The 27,931-nt window shown below is 41.0% G+C and overlaps 1 protein-coding gene across 2 annotated transcripts in view; it reads left to right on the top strand.

Moving 5' to 3' along the window:
• LOC132381168 (small integral membrane protein 29-like) overlaps positions 1-23,304 on the top strand; it is a 36,576-nt gene extending 13,272 nt beyond the window's left edge. For both annotated transcript variants that reach the window (XM_059950455.1, XM_059950456.1), the window contains exons 2-5: positions 897-1,217; positions 3,651-3,676; positions 12,195-12,300; positions 19,942-23,304. In XM_059950455.1, the coding sequence (XP_059806438.1) occupies positions 1,107-1,217; positions 3,651-3,676; positions 12,195-12,300; positions 19,942-20,010 (312 nt within the window). In that variant the 5' untranslated portion in view covers positions 897-1,106 and the 3' untranslated portion in view covers positions 20,011-23,304. The remainder of the gene's footprint in view (positions 1-896; positions 1,218-3,650; positions 3,677-12,194; positions 12,301-19,941) is intronic.
• The last annotated feature ends 4,627 nt before the right edge of the window (positions 23,305-27,931 follow it).

The raw sequence follows: 27,931 nt of genomic DNA, 5'->3' as shown, positions 1-27,931 counted from the left end.
TCACCAAAAGTGATTAATTTATTTTGACTTTTTTTATGCTACAATTTTAACTGTAAAAAGGCTGTTTATATGATTATTAGGGCAGTATGACAGCGTAGCGGTTAGGGAAATAATATTACTGTGCCCATGACCCGGGTTCAATTGGGCTGTTTGCTGTAAGGAGTTTGTATGTTCTCACGATGGCTGTGTGGATTTCCTCTGAGTGTCCCAGTTTCCTCCCACATGCCAAAGGTGCACGTTTTACTAAGGGGAAGAAAGTTCTCGGCATGCTATGTGGGTGCTGGAAGCATGGCAACACTTGGGGGCTGCTCCCAGCATGTCCTCAGACTCTGTGCTCATTGCCACAAATGACAAGTTTCTTATGTTTAGATGCACATGTGACAAATAAAGCTAATTTTAATGCTTAAGTCTATTATTGTATTATTTACTATTAGCAACAAAAATTGCACAGCACTCGACTGAAAGTCAGTGGCACTGTCCTCTACAGCTGCAGAGCTTCTTGGCTACTTAATTTACTTTCATTTTACAACCTTTCAGCTGTTGGATTTTGGAGGTTTTGCTGGCTTTTCGGTAGGTGTTAGTCTGCTTGCTGGCCAGAGCTTGAGAACCTCAGTGAGGTCAAGGTGAAAGGCTGCTTGCCAGGGTGAAGTTTACTTGATGTCATTGGCACTGTGATCTATGCTATCTCATTGACTAAACTTCTGATCTGCAGCTCTGGTATTTCATTATGTTGCTCATTCAAACTTTGTTTGAAAACATTCCTTTGGGCGTGCTCTTGGATGATTTACATTGTTAATGGCATTATTTATACCTTTTTCTGGTAAAGTCTGAATCTACTGAACTGCCATTTAACAACTGTCTTGCTAATTTTATCATTTTGATATCTTGTATTTCAGATGTACTGATTACTATAATATCAAGTGTGGCCATGAATTGGAAAATTGAAGACTATATAGCAAACTAACTGTGCATTCTGACTTCATCTAAATTCAACCAAATGGTCCACCATCTGGGCAAGACTGAGTCCTCTTCTCCAAAACACTGTGATTGAGGACGATTGGTTCTGGTGCAGATGCAGAATATTCTAAAGAAAATTTCACTTGGCAATGAATAATTCTTCAACGATCGTGCCGCCTACTGATGAAAGTAATATAGTTGCGGGATTTATTCTTATACCTTTCATTGTTCTGACATTAATTGGATTTGCTGTTGCTATGGTAAAGTAATTTTTCATATTCATACAATCCAGTTTTGACTTTGTAAAACATCAGGGTGACATCTATGATCTGTAATTATGCCTAATTTTAAAAAAATGGGGCCCAGATAAAATAACAAATTTAACAATATTTTGTAATATCTGGAGAAAATGATGCTATTAAAGTCAATTAAATGATTAAATCAGTTTTTGGGCTCTTGCTCAAAAGCCTCATTTTGTTGACTGATAGAATTTGCTGGTTTCTTGGCTATAACATCTTTCTCATAAACTCAGCAGATTAACAAGGTTATTCAAACAAAAGCATTATAACCAATTTTGTGGATGCTAAGACAAGGACTTTGCTGGTAAATATCAAGGCAGGACAAGGGTTTTGACCCCCTCCCTCACAGATGCTCCGTGATCCATTGAGTTCCTCCAGCACTTTAATTTTTCTACATTCCAGCATTTGCATTCTCATTTGTCTCATATGGTTTGTCCCGAACTTGCTGGAGAATTCAGAGGTCCAGCTCTGTTCACAGATAGAGTCCAACAGTAGCTCTCTGTATTCCATGTATTTGGCAGGATTTGTGCTCAGTGGCCACTTACCCGATTTTTTTTTTTTGTAAACAATTCTTTGTAAGTTCTAGCGACTGTTGTGCTGGGAATCCCAGGGGATCATCAGTTTCTCAAACCACCCCACCTGGCACAGTCGAAGTCACTTGGATCGCATTTCTTCCCATTCTGATGTTCGACCTGAACAGCAACTGAATCTCCTGACCATGTCTGCATGCTTTTATGCACATAGTTGCTGCCATGCGATTGGCTGATTAGATATTTGCATTAATGAGCAAGTGTACCTGATAATGTGGCCATTGATCGTCTGCTGGTGGATAACCTCTCAAGTCCCGCATCAGAGTTAAACTAGTCTGAGGATCCATTAGTTTCAATCAGTGTTAGAAGGATAACAATGGTGGTTTAGCTAATGAAGAGTTGCTTTATAATTTAATACTTGACCTGACCAGTTTTTACGTGGATAATGACCATTGTTAATTACCTTGGGAACCACAGCGAAATCCCAAATTTTTTTATTCTAAAAGGTATCAGTCCAGTGTTGCATTTTCATTATGAAGTCTTGCATAACGTTAAACTTTCAAGTTTGCCAACCACCACATGCTTTTGAGATATTTCTGATTGTGAGGTAAAATTTGTCATTATTTTATACAGTTCACAGCATTTAGTCCTTTGGTACTTCTTAGACCAGAAACATCAGGCCATTCATTCTTGGTTCCCTTAACAAATGGTTAATAAACACTTTGACTATTCTAATATCATACATTCACACAATTTCTGTATGTGATTTAAACAGTACCCTGTCAATCCATCAAAATATGATGGTGACTATTCATTTGAGTATTTTTGCTGTCACCATTGTGATCTGAAGCTACCTATCTACTTAAAATGAAATGTGTTTCTACAGATTTTTTTAGAGAGTAGATGTCGGTTGGAGGAGAAAGTAACACAGCAGGCAAATTCTAATTGTATTTGAGACTTGAGTAATCAGCACTAGGGACTGATTACTCTGATATTTCCATTCAAATTCTGAGATAATAGAGGATTTTTTTTTTGTAATTATTGTGAAGAACATTGAAGGAGAATTCTGTCTGTCCTCTACTAGTTCTCAAATACACTGTGTGTAAGGGGATAATCAGCCACTTTGCTACATGAAAGCTACTGCTACTTATGCCATACAAATCTTTAAAGAAGTCTTTCTTGACTGACTTCATTCTCATCACTAAAAGGTCAGTGATGTTGTGGAGGTGGAACTGGACTCTCTGACGGTGGTGTCTGAAAAGAGGATGCTGTCCAAGTTGCATGCCATCTTGGACAATGATTCCCATCCACTCCATAATGTACTGGTTAGGCACAGGAGTTCATTCATCCAGAGACTCATTCCACCGAGATGTAACACTGAGCGTCATAGGAAGTCATTCCTGCCTGTGGCCATCAAACTTTACAACTCCTCCCTCGGAGTGTCAGACACCCTGAGCCAATAGGCTGGTCCTGGACTTATTTCCACTTGGCATGATTAACTTATTATTATTGAATTATTTATGATTTTATATTGTTATATTTCTACACTATTCTTGGTTGGTGCAGCTGTAACAAAACCCAATTTCCCTCGGGATCAATAAAGTATGTCTGTCTGTCCTGCTAGTCTAAGTATTTTATTCTCCCATTTCATTACATTTGTTCTGCTCTGGTTTTCAGCCAGGGTTAATGGATGTCAGATGGCAAAAAGAGCAGCTGTATTTATTCTAAATCTATGCTTTATTGTAACCTAGACATAATTGTTAGACATATTTCTACATCAGTGATTAACTTTACAATAATACCTGGTGTTTTGCTGTAAATACTTAAGCATTTTTACTGATCCTTTTCCTTTCTTTTAACCCAGGTGATGTACATTCAGAAGAGACGCAGGTAATCAATATTTGCCTATTGTGACTGAACACAGATGCTTCATTTAGGTTTTGTATTTAAAAATAGATTAGCTTATTGATTTATACCAATAGCATGTCTGGTAAATGTGTTTAATCTGGCTTTTGTTTTAATAGCTTGAAGAGATCCAGCAGGTAAAGATAGGTTGAGAAAACATCATCACTGTAGTTTATCCACCAGTATATCTCAGTCTGTCTGTTCATCCAAAGTTCTGTCAATTCCTGCATGGCAACAAATAAACGCACGGCCACACATGGTAATCTTGTACATAATGGAATGGTGTTTGCAGAGTTGTGAAACTGAACTTCAGAACCAGATTCCCCATGGAATCAAGCAATGGTGCTCAGTTTCACTGAGACTTCCTAGCAATATGCTGGCAAATTGCCTTCCAAGTCCTAATGCACCATGCCAGACCTGAAGTGGAATCCATTTCCCCTTTGATTTCAATGGGGATTTGTGTGGCAGATGTTAAGGAAGTGAGACTAGTTTGTTTCTTAAACCCATTTGCCTAATGTGTCTGAGTTGAAGTTCTGGGCTTTTTCGATTTACATTCAATTATACACTCAGTCGCCACTTTATTAAGTACCTCAAAGTGGCCACTGAGTGTAGTTTATGGTCTTTTGCTGCTGTAGCCCATCCACTTAAAGGTTCAATGTGTTATGCACTCAGAGATGCTCTTCTGCATACCACAGTTGTAATGCATGGTTATTTGAATTACAACTGCCTTCCTATTAGTTTGAACTAGTCTGGCGATTCTTCTTTGACTTCTCTCAGTAACAAGGCATTTTCTCCCACAGAACTGCCACTCGTTGGGTGCTTTTTGTTCTTCACAACATTCTCTGTAAACTCCAGAGACTGTTGTATGTGAAAATGCCTGGAGATCAGCAGTTTCTGAGATACTCAAACCACCCCATCTGGCACCAACATCATTCTAAGATCAAAGTCACTTAGATCATATTTCTTCTTCTTCCAATGTTTCAACTGAACAACAATTGAACCTCTTGACCATGTCAGCATGGTTTTATGCATTGAGTTACTGCCGCATACATGATTGGCTGATCGGATATTTGCTTTATCATTCGGGAGTAGCTAGTAAAATGGCTGCAAAATTTTTATTTATATTTTATTAGTTTGCCATGTCTCTGAATGTGACAGACATTTTAAAGCAGTTGTAGCCTGACAAACTTCTGGCTCCCACTTTGCCAACTGTCAGGAGATTTTTATTTTAGAGTGGGGCTTGTAGAGGACACCATGGGACTTCTGACTGCAGAGCTCCATCAGATGCACCCTCTGCATTCAGCCCAGGAACATGTGTGCAAAGGGGGAATCTGTGGACAACAGTGCTGTTGGTCTGCAGAATACAGCCTATTGTAAAAAGTATCTCATTGAGAATGAGATGTTCTCATTGAGTAGTGAGAGACCTCAAGTCTAATTTGGATGGTGCTCAATGTCTTGGCCTTAATTATAGAAAAAATAATGCCTGTGATATTATATTTATTGAGAATTATCACCTTATCAGAAATAAAGAGGCGAGGTTGTGGTGGTAGAAATTTATAAGACAGACTTTTGGCTTCTAGATACACTATTGGTAGTGTAATGGCAGCCGCTCTAAAATTTTCTGAAGCTTAAAAAGGATCCAGTGCTTTCCCAGCGTATATGATGAATATATGAAGCCAGAGAAGAGTTTATTTTCTAAAGCTTGTTTATCAGTGCATTCTAGTCACTACCAGACCATGGATATTCTGAAGTTATGCATGGCTCAATTTTACTTCCAAGTACACACATTACAAGCAATACATATAATAAATCCCAGAGCCAGCTGCTCAACTAAACCAATTAACAAAGTGTCTTGTAGACGCTTTGCTGGAATGATAGCTGGGGTTTTAGTGACCAGGGAGGGTCTATTGTTTCCCATTGATAGTAGGAAATAGTTAACATTGGATACAAATGTGTCATTTATAAAAGACTAATGTCATAGTATGTTATGCGTTCCCCTAAAGCTAACATGGAATTGAGATGGTGAGAGGGTATGTGAAAATGAGCTAACTGATCAAAGTGATTCCCCTTCTCGCCCACTGTCCCATCCCCTGGACTTTCCCAGTCCGAATCCTGGGAGGAGCTTAGTGTCCCAATAGACATCTGACCTTGCAGAGTGAGGCAGCTGATGGCAGGAACTCAGAGGCTCTGAAATCCTGAGGGTGTCAGCCAGGAATAACATAGCCTTCACAGAGCAATTCCAAGCAATTTGCTTTGAAGGCTACAGCCCTTACATCATTTAAGGCTCTTTAGAGAATCTTACATCGTGGTCAGCTTGGGCCTGTTTCTGTGCTTTATGTCAACTGAAAATGCATCCAAGTGACCTTTATTTTCAGTGCACACCATGGGAAATGTATTTTTTTCATGAATCTGGCATAATTATGACTGTTTCTGAGTTTCACATTAAGAATGTGTTATTCCTATCATAAGTACCCTTGTGACAGCAACACTATTTCCACATTGGGGATACATTGCTAATGTCATTCTCATGGTCCTTTTGGAGCATGGTAAGACAACTTGGATCGTGTTATACAGTGGGATGCCTGTTTTTGGGCATTCCTGGGCATATTCACACAGTGTAAACACAGGAGGTGAGCAAAGTAAGTACAATACTTATGTCACTGCCCATCCCAAGTATCCATTCTTCATCAGCAACACCCCTCCTAATTTGTCACCCCATCCAGACCCTGCATTCTCCAACTCCAGCCTCCCCTTCCCACCCATAAGACCATAAAATATCACAGTTCAAAGGACCAGTCTTAGAGCATTTGTTTTTCTTAGTAACCCCATTCTCTTGCTTTTTCTCCATAAACCTTTAACCCCCCCACCAATGAAGAACCTTTCAATCTCTGCCTTAAATCTGTCCAATGACCTAGCCTCCTTAGCCCTCTGTGACATAAAATTACACAAATTTAACAGCACCTGACTCAAAAATTCTTCCTGATTTTAGTTTTAAAGGGATATACCTTTATTTTAATGAAGTAGGCTCTCTTGCCAAGTTCCACATCTATTCTGTCTAGGTCTTTCGGTATCCAACAAATGTAACCTCTAATCCCCTGTCCCCCGCTCCAAAAGCCCTATTCCACTCCCACACCAGAATCATGTCCCCCAAGCCACGCTGTCTTATAGACGACCTCCTGATCCTGGCCTTGGAAGAGGAGGAGAAGGGGAAGGAAGAGAAGAAGCATAGGGCAACACATTATTACCTCAGGTGCAACTGAATGTTCATGAGGCGAAACGATAGTCAGAAAAATTGTGAGCCAACCTCACCCGTGCTATTCTAGCATACACTTTAGGAATGGTAGGTATTGGTAGATGCATGAAGATATGATGGTAATGATGTTTCTTTTATATCTGTGACATTAATGTTTGCGGAATATCAAGTAACATCATAACATGTGGATTCCAAACCAGTGCTGAAGAATGGGTTGAGGACAAGACGTGTAGATCAGTGTGTAAGAGACAGTGTGCATTGATGTAAGGTGGTTTGGTAACATTTTTGCCAGATTTTCAGATGGATGAATCCTAGAGGCTAGCTTGTCTTTGCCTAAATGAGTTTGGCGATGTCCTGCATTCTCTTGCCACTGACTGCATTAATAGGCTTTTTTGAAACGTTTGCTCCTCATCCAAAGGGGTAGTGTCTCTCCCGCTATATCTGTTGTGTTTCCCATTCCCGTTGTCACAACACAGAGCAAATGGCCATTCAGCATAATCCTGAACATACTGAATGGCTCCTCCAGATACCTCAAGGCAATGAGCGTGTATTGTCAGCTAAAATATTCCTTCAGAGCTTTCAGTGTTTCTAAATAACCAGTCTAAACCTGCTTGGAGATGTAAACGATCAAGGAGACCAAACAACGTTTGCACGAATGTTAGCTTCCTGGACATCTGGCCCATACCTACAAAGTGTTTCTCCACGTTTGCCCAATTAATGAACCAGAACAACTCTGTGAAGAAAGCTGAAGTTTCATAAGAAAACAGCGGTGAGGATACATCATTTATTGCTGTGCTTGTTTATTCTGCCAATCCTGTTCGACAATGCCGCATTCATGCCTTGGTTACATTCCCGAGCTCCATGATCAGCGTTTGCGAAACTTTTAGTTAATGATTAACATTTTCAAATTGTCAGCCAGCCTCCCCCAAGGGTGATTTCTGATTGCAATCTGACGTGCTTGTGTGAAGCATGGATACCTGTTGGAGTGGAATTGAATTGATTTTATTAATTGCATCCTTCATATACATGAGGAGTAAAAATCTTTATGTTACGGCTGTCTAAATGTGCAATTATAGTAATTTATAATAAATATTATGTGCAACAGGACAGTCAATATAACATAAAAATACAGTTGCATCAGCATGAGTTAAGCAGTCTGATGGCCTGGTGGAAGAAGCTGTCCTGGAGCCTGTTGGTCCTGGCTTTTATGCTGGGATACCGTTTCCCAGATGGTAGCAGCTGGAACGGTTTGTGGTTGGAGTGACTCGGGTCTCCAATGATCCTTCAGTCCCTTTTGACACACCTGTCTCTGTAAATGTCCTGACTAGTGGGAAGTTCACGTCTACAGATGCTCTGGGCTGTCCGCACCATTCTCTACAGAGTCCTGCAATTGAGGGATACAGGATGCTCTCAATTGTGCCGCTGTAGAAAGTTTTTAGAATTTGGGACCCATACCAAATTTCTTCAGCCGTCTGTAGTGAAAGAGGCATTGTTGTGCCTTTTTCACCACACAGTCAGTATGTACAGACTACGTGAGAATTTAAAGCTGTTCACCCTCTGAACCTCAGATTGATTGATGTCAACAGGGGTTAGCCTGTCTCCATTCCTCCTGTAATCTACAACCAGCTCCTTTGTTTTTGTGACATTGAGGGAGAGGTTGTTTTCTTGACACTACTGTGTCAGAACTTCTCTGTAGGCTGCCTCATTATTATTTGAGATAAGGCCAATCAATGTAGAGTCGTCAGCAAATTTAATTAGCAGATCGGAGCTGTGGGTGGCAACGCAGTCATGGGTTTAGAGAGAGTAAAGGAGGAGGTTTAGTCACCTGTGTTGAGGGTCAGAGGGGCAGAAGTGATGGAGCCCACTCTTACCTCCTGCCGGCAGCCTGACAGGAAGTCCAGAATCCAGCTACATAAAGCAGGGTGAAGGCCGAGGTCTCTGAGCTCCTTATCGAGCCTGGAGGCAATTATGGTGTTGAATGCTGAACTGTAGTCCAAGAACAGCATTCTCACCTCAGCATCCCTCTTCTCCAGATGTGTAAGGACGGTGTGTAGAGCTGTGGCTATTGTGTCATCTGTCGATCGGTTGTATCAATAGGTGAATTGTAGGGGGGTCCACTGTGGGTGGCAGATGTTGTCCTTGATTAGCCTCTCAAAGCATTTGCTTATTATTAAGGTGAGTGCAACAGGACGCCAGTTGTTCAGACATGTTACCTTGGCCTTTTTAGGTACTGGGACAATGGTGGATGTTTTGAAGCGGGGGGAGAGGGTGAGATTAAAAAATGTCTGCAAGTTGTGCCACACACATCCTGAGTATCTGCCCTGGGATGCCATTTGGTCCCATGGCCTTGCGACTGCCCACTTGTTGGAAACACCTGCATACTTTGGCCTCAGAGATGAGCAAGCTGCCAGTCGCATCATCTGTAGGGTTCCTCAGGGGCTCAGTATTGGCGACATCGAATCGAGCATATAAAATTAAAAAAAAGATTTAGCTCATCTGGGGGAGAGGCAGCGATGTTGGAAACTCCACTGCATTCCGCTTTGAAGTCTGCTATGGTGTGCAAACCCCACAATGGATTGGTATGGATGTTATATCACTCACAGACTTCACAGCCTTCCCAATCTATTCAGAAATTAAGTTCTCCACCTTCTACCCCAGAATGAGCAATAATAATGCTCTGAATATGAGATATGTACATCGAAACAGGAATATTTTAGCTACTAAACCATTTCTGCAATCCACTGAAATGAGTGATCCAACTTTATCATAATACTTTTATCTAATACTTTTGCTCAATATCTAACCACACCCAACTTAAAATTGACAATTGAACAAGTATTGGTTGACAATTGTGAAAGACAATTCATTCCTCTTTAATAAAAACACAAAATGCTGCCAGAACTCAGAGTGAATCACTTCACTCCTGATGAAGGGTTTCGGCCTGAAACGCCGTCACTACCTCCTCCCGTAGATGCTGTCTGGCCTGCTGAGTTCTGCTAGCATTTTGTGTTTTTATTTATTTCCAGCATCTGCAGATTCACTCGTGTTGCCTCATTCCTCTTTAAACTGTTGGAAGGTCTGGCTCTAATTTTTAAACAGAGTCCTTGGATCTAGACTTCCCAACTACTGGAAATAGTTTCTCTTTATCCAGAGAATGGAACTGGGATGTTGTAGTTCACTGCTTCAAACTAATTGAAAGAGATAACTTTGTGATTAATTAACAAACAAGCACGTCTATTTCTTCATTACAAAACTTGGCATACAAGGTATTTTCTGTTCTATGAGAAAATTAAATAAAGCAGCTGTTTATATCTAGTTCATATGAGACTTCTTAAAAAAATGTTCTTACCAAAAGACCGTTGGAAACAATTTACTGAAGAAAAGTTCATGTGTGTGCCCACATCAATATATGACAATAATTGTGCCATATGCATAGATATTGCCAGACAGATTCATATCAATAATTTCATTGCAGTTATTGCTTATGATGTATTCTGTTCTTCGGCAAATACAGGGTGGAGAAAGAAGGAAATGAAGGTTATATTTTTGATTGGACGTGCATGTATTCACAGCTGCCTTACTGCTATGTTGTTTGTAGTACCAGTGTTTAAAGTTTCCTTTTCACCAAATAACTTTCCTTGCCTCTCCTGATAACATTGGAACACAAAAGCAAGCCCTGGCCAGCCAGGACTTCATTCTTCTCCTTGCCCCATCTTTGTAGATGTGGAACCAGGAAGGGGTTAAGTGAAAGCAAGTTTTACAACTTTCAGTGGGTGAGGACAGAAAACAAGCTTTACAACTCTCTGTGGGTGAGGGTGGGAAACAACAAACATCCTGTAGCCACGTAGCATATTTGATAATAGAGAAAAGTGCTGCAGCAATTGAAAAGGAAGAAAAGCAGGTTGATTCTTGATGAACTAGTTTTTTTTCTGGATCAGTCACTGTATCATGGGATGGTATTTGAAATATTCTTCCTCTCAGTAAATATTAGCCTCTGGCGCTCCAGCGGAAACAACTCAAATTTGCTCAACCTCCCTTTCTAGGTAACGCACATCCTGGGAACATCTTCTGCACCCTCTCCAAATTTTCCACGCAGAGACCTGAACTGCACTCAGAACTCTAAATGTGGCTAATCAGAGCTTATTTCCTGACTTTTATACCCAGGCATGCCATATGCATGTTTTACTACTGTATCCACTCGTGTGGCCACATTCAGGGAGCCATAGACTTGCACAAAAGAACCTCTGCACATTGGTGCTGCTGAGAATCCTGTCATTTAATGTATACTCTTTCCTCCTGCATTTGTGCTCACAAAATACATTACCTCATGTTTGTCCAGATTAAACTTCATCTGCCCTTTCTCTGCCCAAATTTCTAACTGATCTATGTCTATAATCTACAGCTAAATTATTTGATAATGTTCCTCAGTATCCACAACTCCACCAATTTTGCTTTGTTTGCAAAGTTATTGATCGGGCTATCTACATTTGTATTCAAGTCATTTAATATAGATCACATGGAGCACAAGTCCCAGCACTGATCCTTGCAAGCACTTTTGGTCATAGACCATCAGTCAGAAAAGCACCACTCCATCAGTACCCTCTGCCTTTTATGAATAAGCCAAAGTTATATCCAATTTACCACTCACCATGAAAGAAATGGAGCCCAAATATGATAGTATATCTTTTAAACAAGCTGTCATATCACAAAGGGTCAAACCTGACACATTTCTCTAGCCATAGGGCAGCATGGTAGCATAGTGGGTGGTGCCAGCGACCCTGGTTTAATTCATGCTGCCGTCTTTGAGTTTGTACTTTCTACCCATGACCCCCTGGTGCTCTGGTTTCCTCCACATTCCCAAGACATACAGTTTGGTGAGACGTGGGCATGCTATGTTGGATACAGTTGTGGGCTGTCCCTAGCACATCCTCAGACTGTAATGGTCATTGACGCAAATGATGCATTTTGCTGTGTTTCAATGTACATGTGACAAATAGACAAATAAAGCTAATCTTTATTTTTAATGTTCTTTAAGCCATTGAATCATTTTCACTCTGGGGAGTATTGAACAGCTGAATGACTGACTCGCTGCAGCATTAGTTCTTTACTGGGCCTACAATGTCTTCATAAATGGAATTGATTTTTTTTTGTATTTAACTAGAATACTTATGGGCTTTGCTTACCTAACCAGAAGCAACCACAGACATTGATTGTTTATTTTTGCGTTCTTTTCCTCTTGCCCTTGCTTAGATTGGATATGTTGCGACACCAATTATTACCTGTATATGCCTATGACCCTGCTGAGGAGTTGCAAGAAGCTGAGGAAGAGCTTCTCCTTGACAGTGATGAGCCAAAGGTAAGCACATCAATTTTATAAGACAATGAGACCATAAGACATAGGAACATAATAGCCCATTTGGCCCAATGGGTCTGTACCACCATTCCATCATGGCTGATTTATTATCCCTCGACCCCAGTCTCCTGTCTTCTCCCTGTAAATTTTGACGCCCTTACTAATCAAGAATCTATCAACCTCTGCTTTAAATATCCCCAGTGACTTGGCCTCCACGGCCGTTTGTGGTTATGAATTCCACAGATCCACCACCATATGGCTAAACAAATTCCTCCTCATCTCTGTACAAAAAGGATGTCCTTCTATTCTGAGACTGTGCCCTTTGAGCCATACTTTCCTACATTAGGAACTATTACTCCCATCTCCACTCTGTCTAGGCCTTTCAATATTCAATAGATTTCAATGAGATGCACCCCCACTTCTTCTAAACTCCAGTGACTACAAGTCCAGAGAAATCAAACATTGCTCAAATGTTAACCCTTTAATTCCCAGAATCATTCTTGTATATTTTATATTAACAAACATGGAGAAGGAACTTGGAAAAGTGCTTAAAGACAGTGGAGCATGTGGGAAAAACTATGATCCTAAATTTGATACAAAAAGGAAAAGAGAAATATGAAACACTTATTGGATTGCAGTCATTCATTCCTTGAACTGCACATCAGAAGAAAGTGAAGGCCCTGAAAGGATAAAGAAGAAGATTTACTAGAATAGTTTCAGGGATAAGGAATTAATTTCATGGAGAAACAGGGATTATTTCTCTGAGAGCAGCGATTGAAAGATGTGATGGAGGTATCAGCATATTAAAGGAATAAAGGAGAAATTTTTCATCAGTTAAATGGTCAGGAAGCAGAGAATATACTTGAGAAAATTGGCATAGTAACTAACGGTGACAAGAGAATTTTTTTTTTAATATGCTGAATATTTAGCTTCTCGACTGCATTACCTAACAGGATGGCAGAGTTAAATTGGACAACGGCTTTCAAAAGGGTATCAGCATTTGGAAATTGCCCATTTGGCAGGAGAAGTTTAAACAAAAACACACATCTAAATGGCGAGAGATTGCAGAGCTCTGAGATGCAAAGAGATCTGCTGTTCTGTACATGATTCATTGATAGATGGTTATACTTTATAGCAACCAGATAGGCAATCTTATTTTTTTATTGTTGGGGAAATGGTAGGGAAGATGTGTTTCAATAATTAGTGAAACGGCACCAGTGAAAAATGTGCACTAGTCCTTTATGTTAGGATGGATGTTAATGTGTTTGAAGCAGTTCAGAGAGATGTTAACAGATTAATAGCTGAAAGGGGCTGGTTCTCTTATGAGGAAAAAGGTTATGAGGAATGGTTAGGCTTCTATCTGCTAGTGCTTTGAAGAATGAGAGGAGTGATTGAAATATACAGAACCATGGGTAATCTTGACTAGGTGGATGAGAATAAGAACTGAGAATTTAGAGCTAGAGATCTCTGCTTAAAAGGGATCACCCATTCCCACTTGAGGGAATGAGCGGCCCACTTCCACTCCTAATTTGTACATTTTAAAGGCGCATTCCAGATGAAAACATCCAGAGACCCTGAAGTAGCTTTGAAAGCACATGGTTAGGGTGGAACAGGCCAGAGATGTTGTTCATTCTGCAGAAAGCCTGGTGCACAGGCAGATACAGGACTGGAGGAAAGTAGGTTTTGATGTTTGATGTTTAATTTTGCCCAATAATCCATTTAACCAAGACCTCAACTAAAAGGAATGTCTTTCAAAGGGAAGGAGAGAAAATCCTGTTATCAAATAAGTTAGTTGGAAGTTAGCAGATACAGGGACAGAATATTGTTGCTGTTTTTTCCCAAGAAATAGGGCAGTCCTGAGAGGAAACAGATAATGCCAAAGGTCTAGTCAAACTGATTCTCTGAAACACTGACTTCTGCTCACTAGTGACCAACATTTAACTAAGCCAGTCAGATCTGCACTCTGTTCTAGAGCTGCTACTGCAGTTGGTTGTCCCGGAGGTCAGTTACAGATTGGATCATGAAGGCCACTGGGGGAGCAAGCTGGGACCTGTAATGGTGTTTACTCATTCTTCATTGCCCTCTATGTTAAAGGTCAAAAGTTTATTTACTGAGTGATAAGTTCTTCCATTTTCCTGGGACTGAACTATACTGTTTTCGAGTAATTTCCCTGAATGTACTAGTAACCTGCTTTAAAGATATTTGTGCAGGATCACAATAGTTACTTTTCCAACCAGAGTTCCTGCCCTCACAAACATTCACTCCTTTAGGAGTAGAAAATTTATCGCTGACCACGCCCCCATCTTAATTAAGAGAGCAGACCTCTAAAACCATTTAGGCCTTCCACTGACATAATTGAAAATCAATTGGAAATTCTATTTCTGTGCTCTGTAAACAAAAGGGTTACGAGTATCCATGCTAGTATCTTTCCTGTAATACGAGGAGCTCCAATCTTGTTTAGAAGCATCATGTGCGGCATCTTGTCAACGACCTTCTAGAAAGTAAACTATGTCCACTGACTCTCCTTTGTCTATCCTGCTTGGTATTTCCTCAAAGGAATTCCAATGGATTTGTCAGGCAAGACTTCTCATTTAGGAAGCCATGCTGACATTGGCCTATTTCATCACGTGCCTCCAAGAACCCTGAAACCTCATTCTTAATAATGCACTCCAACATCTTACCAACCACTGAAGTCAGGATAACTGGCTGTAACTTCTTTTGCCTCCTTCCCTTAAAGAGTGGAAACACTTTCAGTTTTCTAGTTCTCCAGAGCCATTCCAAAATCTAGTGATTCTTGAAATGTCACTACTAATTGCTTCACCGTCTCCTCAGCTACCTGTTTCAGGTCCCTGGGTTGTAGTCCATCTAGTCCAGGTGACTTATCTATCTTCAGACCTTTCAGCTTCTCAAGCACCTTCTCCTCAGTAATAGTAACTACACTCACTCTGCCCCCAACCAGATTGAAATTCTGGCATACTGCTGGTGTCTTCCACGGTGAAGATTAACGCAAAATATTGATTATGTGCATCACCATTTCTTTGTCCCCCAGTACTACCTCTCCAGTGTCATTTTCCAGCCATTCAATTTCCTTTCTCACTTCTCTTTTTCTCTTTAATAAACCTGAAGAAAATAATTTGTATCCTCTTTTATATTATTGGGTTACTTTCCCTCATATCTTTTCTCTTTTATGGCATTTTAGTTGCCTTCTCTTGGTTTTAAAAGCTTCCCAATCCCCTAATTACCCACTAATTTTTACTCTATAAGATGCCCTCTCTTTTGCTTTTGTGCTGCCTTTGACTTCTCTTGTCAGCCGCAGTTGCCTAATCTTCCCTTTAGAATATATCTTTGGGATGTATCTTTCAAGAGGACCCCAACCTCGTACCTTGTTGTAGGATTTGGAGAATTACATGCCTGAATGACCTGGAGGCTATGTTGGCTGGAGTCGAGGCCTTATGTTTTGACTCTTGCTAGGGTCACCCATGCCTAACAGGTCAAAGGGTAGAGGCCAGACTAAGAGTGGTCCACCTGTCCTCCAGGTTCATGGGTTCAGCTCAGGGCCAACAGCCCTGACTGGTCAAAAAAATTGTTACAGAAATGGCAATGGAGAATCCTATATCTGTGTGAGACTATATTCCCGAGTCTCCAGCCTGGACCTGTGTGACTGACGGTAGTGAAAACCAAGAGGATGCTACTGGCACAGGTACCTAGAGCACAATAGAGAAGATGGCTAAGGACAGACAGAGATGGAGAACCTTCATTGCTACCCTAAATGCCAGCAGTATAGCAGGCAGAAATTAACCTTGGCTTTCAGAATTGTTCCCACAAACTCCAGCCTTTGCAGATCTGCCATCATCCCTGCTAGTGTCCCCTTTCACTCAACTTTGGCCAGCTCTTCTCTCATGCCTCTGTAATTCCCTTTACTCTACTGTAATACTGATACATCTGACTTTAGCTTTTCCCTTTCAAACTGCAGGGTGAATTCTATCATATTACGATCACTAATTTTCAAAATTAAAAGTAAAGTTTGTTATCCGAGTACATGCATGTCACCACATACAACCCTGAGATTCTTTTCCCTGGGGCCATAATCAGCAAATCTATAGAACAGTAACTGTAAATAGGATCAATGAACAGCAAACTTTGCAAATGAAAATATAAATATCAATAAATAATGAGCATGAAATAACAAGATGAGTCATTAAAGCGGGAAAACCAGAAATAGGATGAGGGTAGTTATCTTCTTTAGTTCAAGAGCTTGATGGTTAAGGGGTAGTAATTGATCTTCAACCCAGTGGTGTGAATCCTGAGGCACTTCTACCTTCTACCTGATAGCAGCCGTGAGAAAAGAGCATGGCCTGGGTGGTGAGGATCTTTGATGGATTCTGCTTTTCTAAGACAACATTTCATGTAGATGTGCTCAATGGTTGGAGGACTTTATCTGTGATGTACTGGGCTGAATCCACTACCTTTTATAGGATATTCCACTCAAAGTAATTGGTGTTCCCATTCCAAGCTGTAACACAGCCAGTCAGTACACTTTCCACAACACATCTATAGAAGTTAGAAATATAGAAAACCTGCAGCACACTGCAGGCCCTTTGGCCCACAAAGCTGTGCTGAACATCTCCTTACCTTAGAAATTACCTAAGGTTACCCATAGCCCTCTATTTTTCTAAGCTTCATGTACCTATCCAGGAGACTCTTAAAAGACCCTATCGTATCCACCTCCACCACCGTCGCTGGCAGCCCATTCCACACTCTCACCACTCTCTGAGTGAAAAAAACAACAACTTGCCCCTGACATTTCATCTGTACCTACTTCCAAGCACCTTAAAACTGTGCCCTCTCGTGCTAGCCATTTCAGCCCTGGGAAAAAGCCTCTGACTATCCACATGATCAATGCCTCTCATCATCTTATACACCTCTCAGGTCACCTCTCATCCTTCATCACTCCAAGGAGAAAAGGCCAAGTTCACTCAACCTATTCTCATAAGGCATGCTCCCCAATCCAGGCAACATCCTTGTAAATCTCCTCTGCACCCTTTCTATGGTTTCTACATCCTTCCTACAGTGAGGCAACCAAAACTGAACACAGTACTCCAAGTGGGGTCTGACCAGGGTCCCAGATAGCTGAACATTACTTCGTGGTTCCTAAACTCAATCCCATGATTGATGAAGGCCAATACACCATATGCCTTCTTAACCACAGAGTCAACCTGCACAGCAGCTTTTAGTGTCCTATGGACTCGGACCCCAAGATCCCTCTGATCCTCCACACTGCCAAGAGTCTTGCCATTAATACTGTATTCTGTCATCATATTTGACCTACCAAAGTGAATCATCTCATCTGGGTTGAACTCCACCTGCCGGTTTGTCAAGGTGTTTGATGACATGCCAAACCTCCGCAGATTCCTAAGGAAGTAGAGGCTCCGTCGTGCTTTCTTTGCAATTACATTTATGTGATGGGTCCAAGACAGGACCTCTGAGATGGTGACAACCAGGAATTTAAAGTTACTGACCCTCTCTACCTCCACTCCTCTGAGTACTGACTTATGGATCTCTGATTTCCCTCTCCTGAAGTCTACAGTCAGTTCCGTGGTCTTGCTGACATTGAGTGAGAGGCGCTGTTATGACACCATTCGCCCAATGTTTCAACCTCCCTCCTCTATGCTGATTCATCACCACCTTTGATACATCCCACAACAGCACAACAGTGGTGTCACCAGTGAACCTGAATGTGGTTTTAGATGTGTACTTAGCCACACAATCATAGGTGTAAGGGTTCCTTTGCCTTAAGCTTCCTAATCAAATCTGGTTCATTACACGACACTCAATCCTGAATTGCCTTTTCCCTACAAAGTCATCTCAAAGGCATTTCACAAATTTTTCAAAAGCAATTCAAATTGTTTTGAATTACTACTGTCTTAGTGTCTTTTTTTTATATATCTCTTTGGCATTTGGATTGTTGAAATTAAATGAATAACTGAGCTCGAGTGCCTCTGGCAGAGTAACACAGACCTGGCAGTGTGTACTGTTATTGGCTGCATTGAGAGATGAGTGCTGTGGTTTCCAAACCACATAAACAAAATTAAATGGTTGCATAATAAGAGCAGCTCAAGGACTAATTGCAATAAAATTGTATATCTGTTCCAACAAGCTAATTCTGATGACACAAAGGTTGGGGGTGTTGTGGATAGTCTGGAGGGTTGTCAGAGGTTACGTCAGGACATTGACAGGATGCAGAACTGGGCTGAAAAGTGGCAGATGGACTTCAACACAGATGGGTATGAAGTGGCTCATTTTGGTAGGTCAAATTTGAAGACAATATAATACGAATGGTAAGACTCTTGGCAGTGAGGAGGATCTGAAAGATTATGGGGTCTGTGTCGATAGGACACTCAAAGCTGTTGCGCAGGTTGACTGTGTTGTTAAGAAGGTGTATGGTGCAATGGCTTTCATCAACTGTGGGACTGAGTTCAAGAGCCATGAGGTAATGTTACAGTTATGTAAGACCTTGGTTAGACCCCACTTGGAGTACTGTGGTCAGTTCTGATCGCCTCACTATAGGAAGGATGTGGATACTATAGAGAGAGTGCAGAGGAGATTTACAAGGATGTTGTCTGGACTGGAGGGCATACTTTATGCGAACAGGTTAAGTGAACTTTTATCTTGGAGCGATGGAAGATGAGAGGTGACCTGATAGAAGTGTATAAGATGATGAGGGGCATTGATCGTGTGGATAGGCAGAGGCTTTTTCCCAGGGCTGAAATGGCTAACACGAGGAGGCATAGTTTTAAGGTGCTTGGAAGTAGGTACCGAGGGGATGTCAGGGGTAAGTTTTTCACAGAGAGTGGTGGGTGTGTGGAATGCACTGCCGCTGATGGCATCTATCAATGCGTGGAAGAGGATACAATAGGGTCTTTTAAGAGCCTCTTAGATAGGTACATGGAGGTTACAAAAATAGAGGGCTATGAGCTAGGGAAATTTGAGGCAAGGCCAGCACAACATTGTGGGCCGAAGAGCCTGTAATGTGCTGTAGATTTCTATGTTCTAACAAGCACTCTATTATTAGTGGCCACTTCATTAGGTATGCATGCTCATTAATGCAAATATCTAATCAACCAGTCGTGTGGCCACAACTCAGTGCATAAAAGAATGCAGACGTAGTCAAGAGGTTTAGTTCTTGTTCAAACCAAACTTCCGAATGGGGAAGAAATTGGATTTTAATGCTTTTGACCGCAGAATGATTGTTGGTGCCTGATGGGGTGGTTGGCTGTCTCAGAAACTGCTGATCTCCTGGGATTTTCAAGCATAACAGTTTCTGGAGTTTGCAGAGATGGTGCGAAAAACAAAAAAACATCCAGTGAGCGGGGTGTTTCTGTGGTCGAAAATGGCTTGTTAATGGGAGAGGTCAGTGGAGAATGACCAGACTGGTTCAGGCTGACAGGAAGGTTACTGTAACTTTGATAACCAACAGTGGTGTGCAGATGAGCGTATCTAAATGCCAGCACGTTGAACCTTGAAGTGGATGGGCTACAGAAGCAGATGGGTTCCACTCCAGTACCAAATAAAGTGACCACTGGGTGTAGATTCTCATTGAAATGACTTCCAGTGTTAAAAAATGCATGTTTCTTGCTTTGACAGCTGATGCAAAGTTGGGGAGCTCCACAAAACTATAAAAGAGCGTTTTTCACAAACAGTATGAAGGCCTGATCAATTGGTTCATACGGCACCAAGGAAACTGCTGATCACTGAGCACTCACAGAAGAGCTGCTACACAGTCTGGTTTCTGAAAAGCAATATGCAGAAATGAAAACATGTACACAGCACTGGATTACCTTGGACAGAGCCAAAATGTACTTCCGTTGGCATGTTTGATCCCAATGCAGAGGACTTGGTGTATTTTGTTTCCTTGCCTTTGAGACACATGTATGTTGTGATCATGCTGCATATACAACCCACAGAATTGTGTAGATCCCGGAAAAGTTTACAACAAATAATGCGTCAGTCAGCTAGGAAGAGGGGAATCTTTTTAATTTATGATTTCATTTAATAATGTGTATAATTATCAAAGAAAGTTATAGAGATTTTCGAAACAATGCAATTAATACTGGCTATAGGATATGTGGGTAACTTGGGGGTATTGTAATTGGTTATGACAAGCCCACTTCTATTCGGTACACTGAAATCAAAGGAGAATATGTTTTGTGTAAAGCATACATTTTTGAGTGCTCAGAACTGAACGCTGTGATTGAAGCCAAATCTACTGAGATTTATAGTGATACTTCATATAACAAACCATCTCATTCCTGGAGGGATTATTGATTTATCGAGTTTTTAGAACCATAGAACATTACAACGCAGAAACAGCACCTTCTTGGCTCTGCCAAACCAATTTTCTGCCTAGTCCCACAGACCTGCACCTGGACCATATCCCCCCAAACCCCTCTCATCCATGTACCTGTCCAAGTTTTTCTTAAGTGTCAAAAGTGAGCCCACATTCACCACTTCATCTGGCAGCTCATTCCACACTCCCACCACTCTGCATGAAATTAAATGTACGTTTTGAATTAAATATACATTGAAAAGTCTCGAATCTGATTTCTTTAGTGGATACAAACTCGTGGTCAATTACAGTTGAACTTTTTTAAAAATACAGTAGATACAAGAAGTTGAAAATAAAAGAGACTGCAAGTAACCAGCAAGGGAGGCAACATCTCTGGAGGGAGAAAAACAGAGTTAACATTCAGATCAACATTTCGAAGATAGCTTTGCTGTCCATGGATGCATTTTCAATCCTTTCTGTTTTCACTCCTGTTGAATTGCTTATTTCTTTCAGGAACTTGCAGTATTGAGAGAAAACCTGCAACACGTACTGTATTTCGGTGCTGGACAAAAAGGCACTGAGAGCGTTGCAGCACTGACATATATGGCTAAGCACTTCACACTGATACTTTGTGCACTTTTGATAACTGTCCACCATCAGCTGCTTAACTTTATTTGACCAAACTTTATTGGCCTGAAGGGTCTTGTTTCAATACTGTATGACTTTTTATTTTACTTAATGGTACCTGTGCAGCTGACAGTTTGAAACAGTTACAGAACAGTTACCATACTGTGTCTCTAGAATTCTTAAAACAATATTTGCTGCAGATATTTAACCCTTGACTTACTACCATGTCTTATGATTACTATTGCATAACCATTCGGGAGCCTCTTAACTTTTTCTAGAGGCACAAGAGCAATAATAGACAATAGACAGTAGGTGCAGGAGTAAGCCATTCAGCCCTTCGAGCCAGCACCGCCATTCACTGTGATCATGGATGATCATACACAATCAGTACCCCGTTCCTGCCCTCTCCCCATATCCCTTGACCCTGCTATCTATAAGAGCTCTATCTAACTCTATCTTGAAAGCATCCAGAGACTTGGCCTCCACTGCCTTCTGGGGCAGAGCATTCCACATATCCACCACTCTCTGGGTGAAAAAGTTTTTCCGCATCACTGTTCTAAATGGCTTACCCCTTATTCTTAAACTGTGGCCTCTAGTTCTGGACTTATCCATCAGCAGGAACGTACTTCCTGCCTCCAGCATGTCCAATCCCTTAATAATCTTATATGTTTCAATCAGATCCCCTCTCATCCAATAACTTTGCAAATAACTCAAGCTCAAGCAGAATATGTTTCACTTATTCATGTTGGTGTCTCTTAGTTTCTCAGAGAGTTGAGGGATTTATAAGCAACTCAGCAATACTTCTCAGTCCCGTGATGATTATCATCTGCTTTTTAAGATAAGTATTTCTTTCTTTGGAAACTCTTAACTAGTATATGATGTTGATAAGTGCTTGGCTGACCTTTCCATAAGTTCATGCTCTCGAAACATGGTACTATCTATTGGTTTATATTACATTATTAATTTTTTTGCAGCGAAGTTTCTTGGTGAGGGAAACGTGAGGAAAACTGTTTAATTCATCTGTGCATTTTTGTGAAAATCGGCAGTCACTTTAGTACTGCTCAATACCAAAGGTCATCATTCCATCTCAGGTTGTACAAAGAAATATGACAAACACAGATATTCTGGAGATGCTGGAAATCCAGAGTAATGCGCACAAAATGCTGCAGGAATAAAGCGTCAATGCTTTGCACCAAGACCCTTCATCAGAACTGATCATCTGGAAGTGTCTCAACCCCTTATGTCAACAGTTTATTCCTCCCATAGATGCTGCCCGACGTGCTGACTTCCTCCAGCATTTTGTGTGTGAAACTTTATAAATGCAGATCCCAAAAATGGTTCATCATTGCTAATATTGGTTATATTTGAGTCACCAAAAAAACCCCAAAATGTTATCTGTTACATGCTATATTAAAAACATGACCCTGGGACAATATTGGTAAACAAAAATACAGATTGCAGGTGCCTTCTACCATTTTCGTGTGATCATTGTCATTCTTCAATCTTAACAGAGCATATGTGAGAAAGGTATTTGAGTAATAAAGTTTTTTAAAACTGTAATCCGTTATTCATTACTTCTAGATGTTCAATGTATATTCATGTTTGCACTCTCTCCTTTCGATGAAATTCCTACTGTTCCTCACATTTCTACTGAAAGCTTGTTGATGGTGTCTTTCATTGCTCTGACCCTAATGATCACTTCCTAAATAATGACTGTAAATGGAGAGTTCATAGGCAGAACCAAGGCACAGATGCTTTCAGTTTTCTAGTCCTATATCAGATGTTAAATGACACTACTAAGACCGCTACAGTGCCAGTGTATGGAGCAGTTGGCTCCAATTCCTCCCAGAAAGAATACTATTGGAAACATACTAGCATTCCTACATTTTTAGTTGGTGTACACAAGGCAAATTACTTGCATCATATTTATCTCCGATACAGGAAAAAGCCATTTAGACATCCAAGTTTATATCATTTCTCAGGACAATCCTATCAATTCCATTCCCCACATATTTCATTGTAATCTGTTTACCAGTTCACCTAAACCAGGAGAAATGTATAAGTATAGTCAATTAACTTCCTAGCATTTTTTTGTTGTCAAAACACCATTGTTACCTTGTACATGATTTTAATGTGAAAATTACAAGTCAGAGGAGGCTGTCTCTCCTTCGATTTGTTTAGCTGTTCATCCAAATTCTCAAAGTTCAAAGTAAATTTATTATCAAAGTATTTGTATGTTTCCATATACTACCTTGAGATTACATTTACAGGGAAAAAGAAATACAACAGGATATCTGAAAAAAACGATACATAATCAAGGACTGGTGAACAACCAATGTGGAAAAGAAACAAACTCTGCAAAAAAAAATAAATTCTGAAAACCCAAGTTGTCCAAGAAGTGAGCCTGTCGGTAGTAGAATTAGTTCAGAGAAGTGCTGATTTAAGTAATCCACGCTAGTTCAGGAGGTTGATGGTTGTAAGTTACTGTTTCTGAACCTGGTGATGGGGGACCTAAGGCTTCTCTTGGGACCTCCTGTCTGGTGGTGATGGTGAGAAGAGGACATGGCCTGGATGGTGGAGGGTCTGTGATGGATACTGCCTTCTTGTGGCCCAGTTCCATATGAGTATATTCTATGGAGAGGAGGGCTTTACCTGGACTACCCATCATTTTCATAGATTTTTCTGTTCCTGGGGTGTTACCATATCAGACAGTGAGCAACTGGTTGATCTACTTCAGCCCATTTCTCTTACACTATCACCATTAACTTCAATTCCCTTAATATCCACAAATCCATCCAGAAACTCAATTACTGAACTTCAGCAGAATTTCTCAAACTTTCCAAAGTATTTGAAAGCAAAGATTTTGTTATTACAGCATTGCTTGCTTGTTTAAACTGTTTAAATTTTATTCTTGATAAATTTGAATTAACAGTTTAAACTCCTTGACCAAGGTTCAGACCAATCCCTGATTTGAAGAAGTAACGGGATACAAACACAAAACAAAATGCAACAAAAAGCAAAAGCAAAAATCTCAGATTTGAGCAACAATCCTGGGAGATCAACTGCAATTCCAAAACCTGTCAGGCAATCCATAAGGTTTAATGACTCACAATCTTCTAATACAAACACTGACTACGATATAGATGGAATCTGATGAGCAATTTCTGGATGACAACTCACTTCCTTAATTTCTCAGTTAAGCAGCACAAATGCCACAAAAGTGATCATACAAGAGTTTCCAAAGGTTCTTTCAAACATCTTTATCCCAGTGATAATTAATTACCTCTTCAAAGTAAAATAACAACTTTTCAGCCAACTTGGAAACATTAGTACATGAGGTATGTTTGCAACTCAGAAGTTTGCCATTTTTAAATTTGAGGTTAGTGGATGAAGAAATATTCAGTCCCAAACTAAAATCATGATGCAAAGACCTCAAGACATAAGATATAGAGCATACAATAATAATGTATATAAATGAAAATTTCCAATAACAGGCAAAGCTATAAAGTGCTAAGAGATTTCAGCATAAGTGACTGATACTGAAGATGAGCTACAGGCTATCTTCAAGGATGCAGTTTCAGTTCAGGAATTCAACCAGGTAACCAGGTAAAATTGTACTTATGCATAAATTAAATTTCACCAACTATCAATCATGACACATATTAATCTCTTGGTTTTTACCTTTGTTGTCATCAAATTTACTTGGTGCAGCAGAAAATAATGCACAGGGTATTTTAACCCTGATTAAGTAAAACGTTGCAGAACTGATCAATCCTTGGAATTGTTAGAAGCATAATAAATCTTAACCCGGATTTTTACTGAGATTGCCCCAAATTGTTAAGCAATTGATAAGGGTATGGTGTTTGCATCGATTTCATCAAAAAAGTTTGTTATTTTGCTTTTATAGAGAGCCAATCACACACGCTTAGCTGTCACTGTACTCCGACAAGGAGTGTATCATGGGCTTTTCAGTTGTTGTGTTTTGTGAAAACTACCAGGCAAAGTTACTAGAGGGCAGCACAGTGGAACAGCTGGTTGAGACTTTGCTTCCCAGCTCCAGTGACTGGGTTCAGTCCTGATTTCCTGGCTGTCTGCCTGGAGTTTGCATTTTCTCCCCGTAACCTTACTCTCGGTACTCCTTACAGATCAAAAGAAATGCAGGCAGGTAGCTAGTGACCACTGTGAAGATTACCCTCAGTGAGTGAATGGTGGAACCTGACAAGACCTGAAGGGACTGTGGAAAGAATAATAGAAGATCAGTGCAGAAGAAAGTTTAATAGCCAGTCTGGGCTCAGTAGGCTAAAGGGCCTGTTTTGATGCATTCAAATTATAATTTTATTTCTTACATCCATCTCACAACACGAGGGAGTAAAAATCTTTATGTTGTGTGTCCATCACTATGTACAAGCAAAAAGGAAGGGGCATATGGGAGGATACTGCCATGTATACTCAGATTGTATACATAATTGTTCTGTATATATATGTATGTACAGACAGATAGGGAATCAGATCAAACTTATCGATAAATGCGATGGCCTGGTGAAAGAAGGGGCCTGTTGGTTCTGGCTTTAACACTGTGGCACCATTTGCCAGACAGAAGCAGCTGAAACAGTTTGTGGTTGGGGAGGCTGGAGTCCCTAATGATCCTCTGGGCCAGTTTTATGAAGCTGCTGCTGTAAATGGCCTGAATAGAATAGAATCTACAGGTGCCCCGAGCTGTAATCTCGACAGTGCCCCGTGATTGAGGGTAGTACAGTTCCCATACCAGGCGGTGACACAGCCAATCAAGATGCTCTCGATGGTACCCCTGTAAAAAGTTCTGCGGATCTGGGGACTCATGCCAAACTTCTTCAGCAGTCTGAAGTGAAAGAGGCATGTTGTGCTTTTTGCACCACACAGCCGGCATGGACAGTCCAGGTGAGATCCCCAGTGATGTGTACGCCACGGAACTTGAAACTACTCACCCTCCCAGCTACAGGAGGTGTTGGAGTTGTTAAAATACATTAGGATGGATAAGTCCCCGGGGCCTGACAGAATATTCCCCAAGCTGCTCCACGAGGCAAGGGAAGAGATTGCTGAGCCTCTGGCTAGGATCGTTACATCCTTGTTGTCCATGGGAATGGTACCGGTGGATTGGAGGGAGGCGAATGTTGTCCCCTTGTTCAATAAAGGTAATAGGGATAGTCCGGGTAATTATAGACCAGTGAGCCTTCCGTCTGTGGTGGGAAAGCTGTTGGAAAAGATTCTTAGAGATAGGATCTATGGGTATTTACCATATTATTTTGGTAGTAGAAATAAATGTGTGGACTATTTTCTAAACAGGAAGAAAATCCAAAAATCTGAGATACAACGGGACTTGGGAGCCCTTGTGCAGAACACCCTAAAAGTTCAATCAGGGCTCACCTATCTCTGTTTAGCCCCGTCACACATAATGACTATGAAATTTAACAATCTCTACTATAATCTTGATTTAAATCCTTCCCAGGTTAATGGAAATAAAGATGAAACAATTTAGTGAAATATGAAACACTTTTCTACAAAGAAACTACTGATGATCAGATTGATAAGATGCAGGACCCAGCCGTCTGGCTGGGCTCACCAAATTACCAGCCAGCTGAACTTACTCCCCAGACAAAGGGACAGGATGAAGCTCTCACGGTACCCAAAAGGCATTCTGCATTTAGAGATGTTTTAAATGTCACAACTATTCAAACTCGTCTAAATAATCGTAAATCTACTGTGGTGCAAAGTTGGGGGAATCGCAACCCCGAGGAAACACTGGATTGCTTAGAGGGGGGAGACCTTGAAAGAAGCATGTGGGGCAGTCGACGCATTTTGCATGCCACAGTCCCGAGCAGTTAATTGATTTTGACTTTTAGACAGAAGCGGAGCAGCTATTGTGTGAGCGGGCCAGTTTTAAAGTGGGGGTGTTGAGGCTTTTGCAAGGAGAGGCTAGGCAATAGGTCGCTATTTATTCTTTCTTCTTAGTGTACATTTTGAGCAGTGGGGATGCCAGGCAGGGTAGTGGAATGCTCCTCTTGTGTGTATGGGAAAGCAGGGAGGCCTCTGGTGATCCTGACAACTGTTCCTCCAAGAACTGCATCCAGTTGCAGCTTCCAACAGACGGAATGAGAGCTGGAACTGGACGGACTCTGGATCATTCAGGAGGCTGAGGAGTTGATAGGATGCACAGAGAGGTAGTGCAGGATGTAGGTAACTGAGTGACCGTAAGGATGGGGAAAGGGGATCGGCAGCCAGTGCATTGTACCCCTGTGGACATTCTCCTCAACAACAGCTACACTGCTTTGGATATGGTTGGGGTGAGTGACCTGGCAGAGGGAAGCCACAGCGGTCAGATCTCTGGTATTGAGGTTGGCTCTACAGCTCAGAGGGAAAGGAGGAAGGGGCGAGTTGCAGTAACAGGGGATTTGTTGATTAGGGAAACAGAAAGGATGTTCTGTGGATGAGACCAAAATTTCTGGCTGGTTTGTTGCCTCCCAGTCAGAGACATCTCAGATCGAGTCCACAATATTCTTAAGTGGGAGGGGAGCAGCCAGAGGTCATGGTCCACTTCGGTACCACTGTTATGGGTAGGAGGAGTGACCAGGTCCTGCAAGGTGAGTTCAGAGAGTTATGTGCTAGTTTAAAGGACAGAACCTCCTGGGTTGAGATCTCAGGATT

Source organism: Hypanus sabinus, chromosome 25 (genome assembly GCF_030144855.1).
Source record: "Hypanus sabinus isolate sHypSab1 chromosome 25, sHypSab1.hap1, whole genome shotgun sequence".
In the NCBI taxonomy this organism is placed as follows: Eukaryota; Metazoa; Chordata; class Chondrichthyes; order Myliobatiformes; family Dasyatidae; genus Hypanus; species Hypanus sabinus.
The sequence above is the reverse complement of the archived record's forward strand: the minus strand, read 5'-3'. Positions and strand labels throughout refer to the sequence as shown.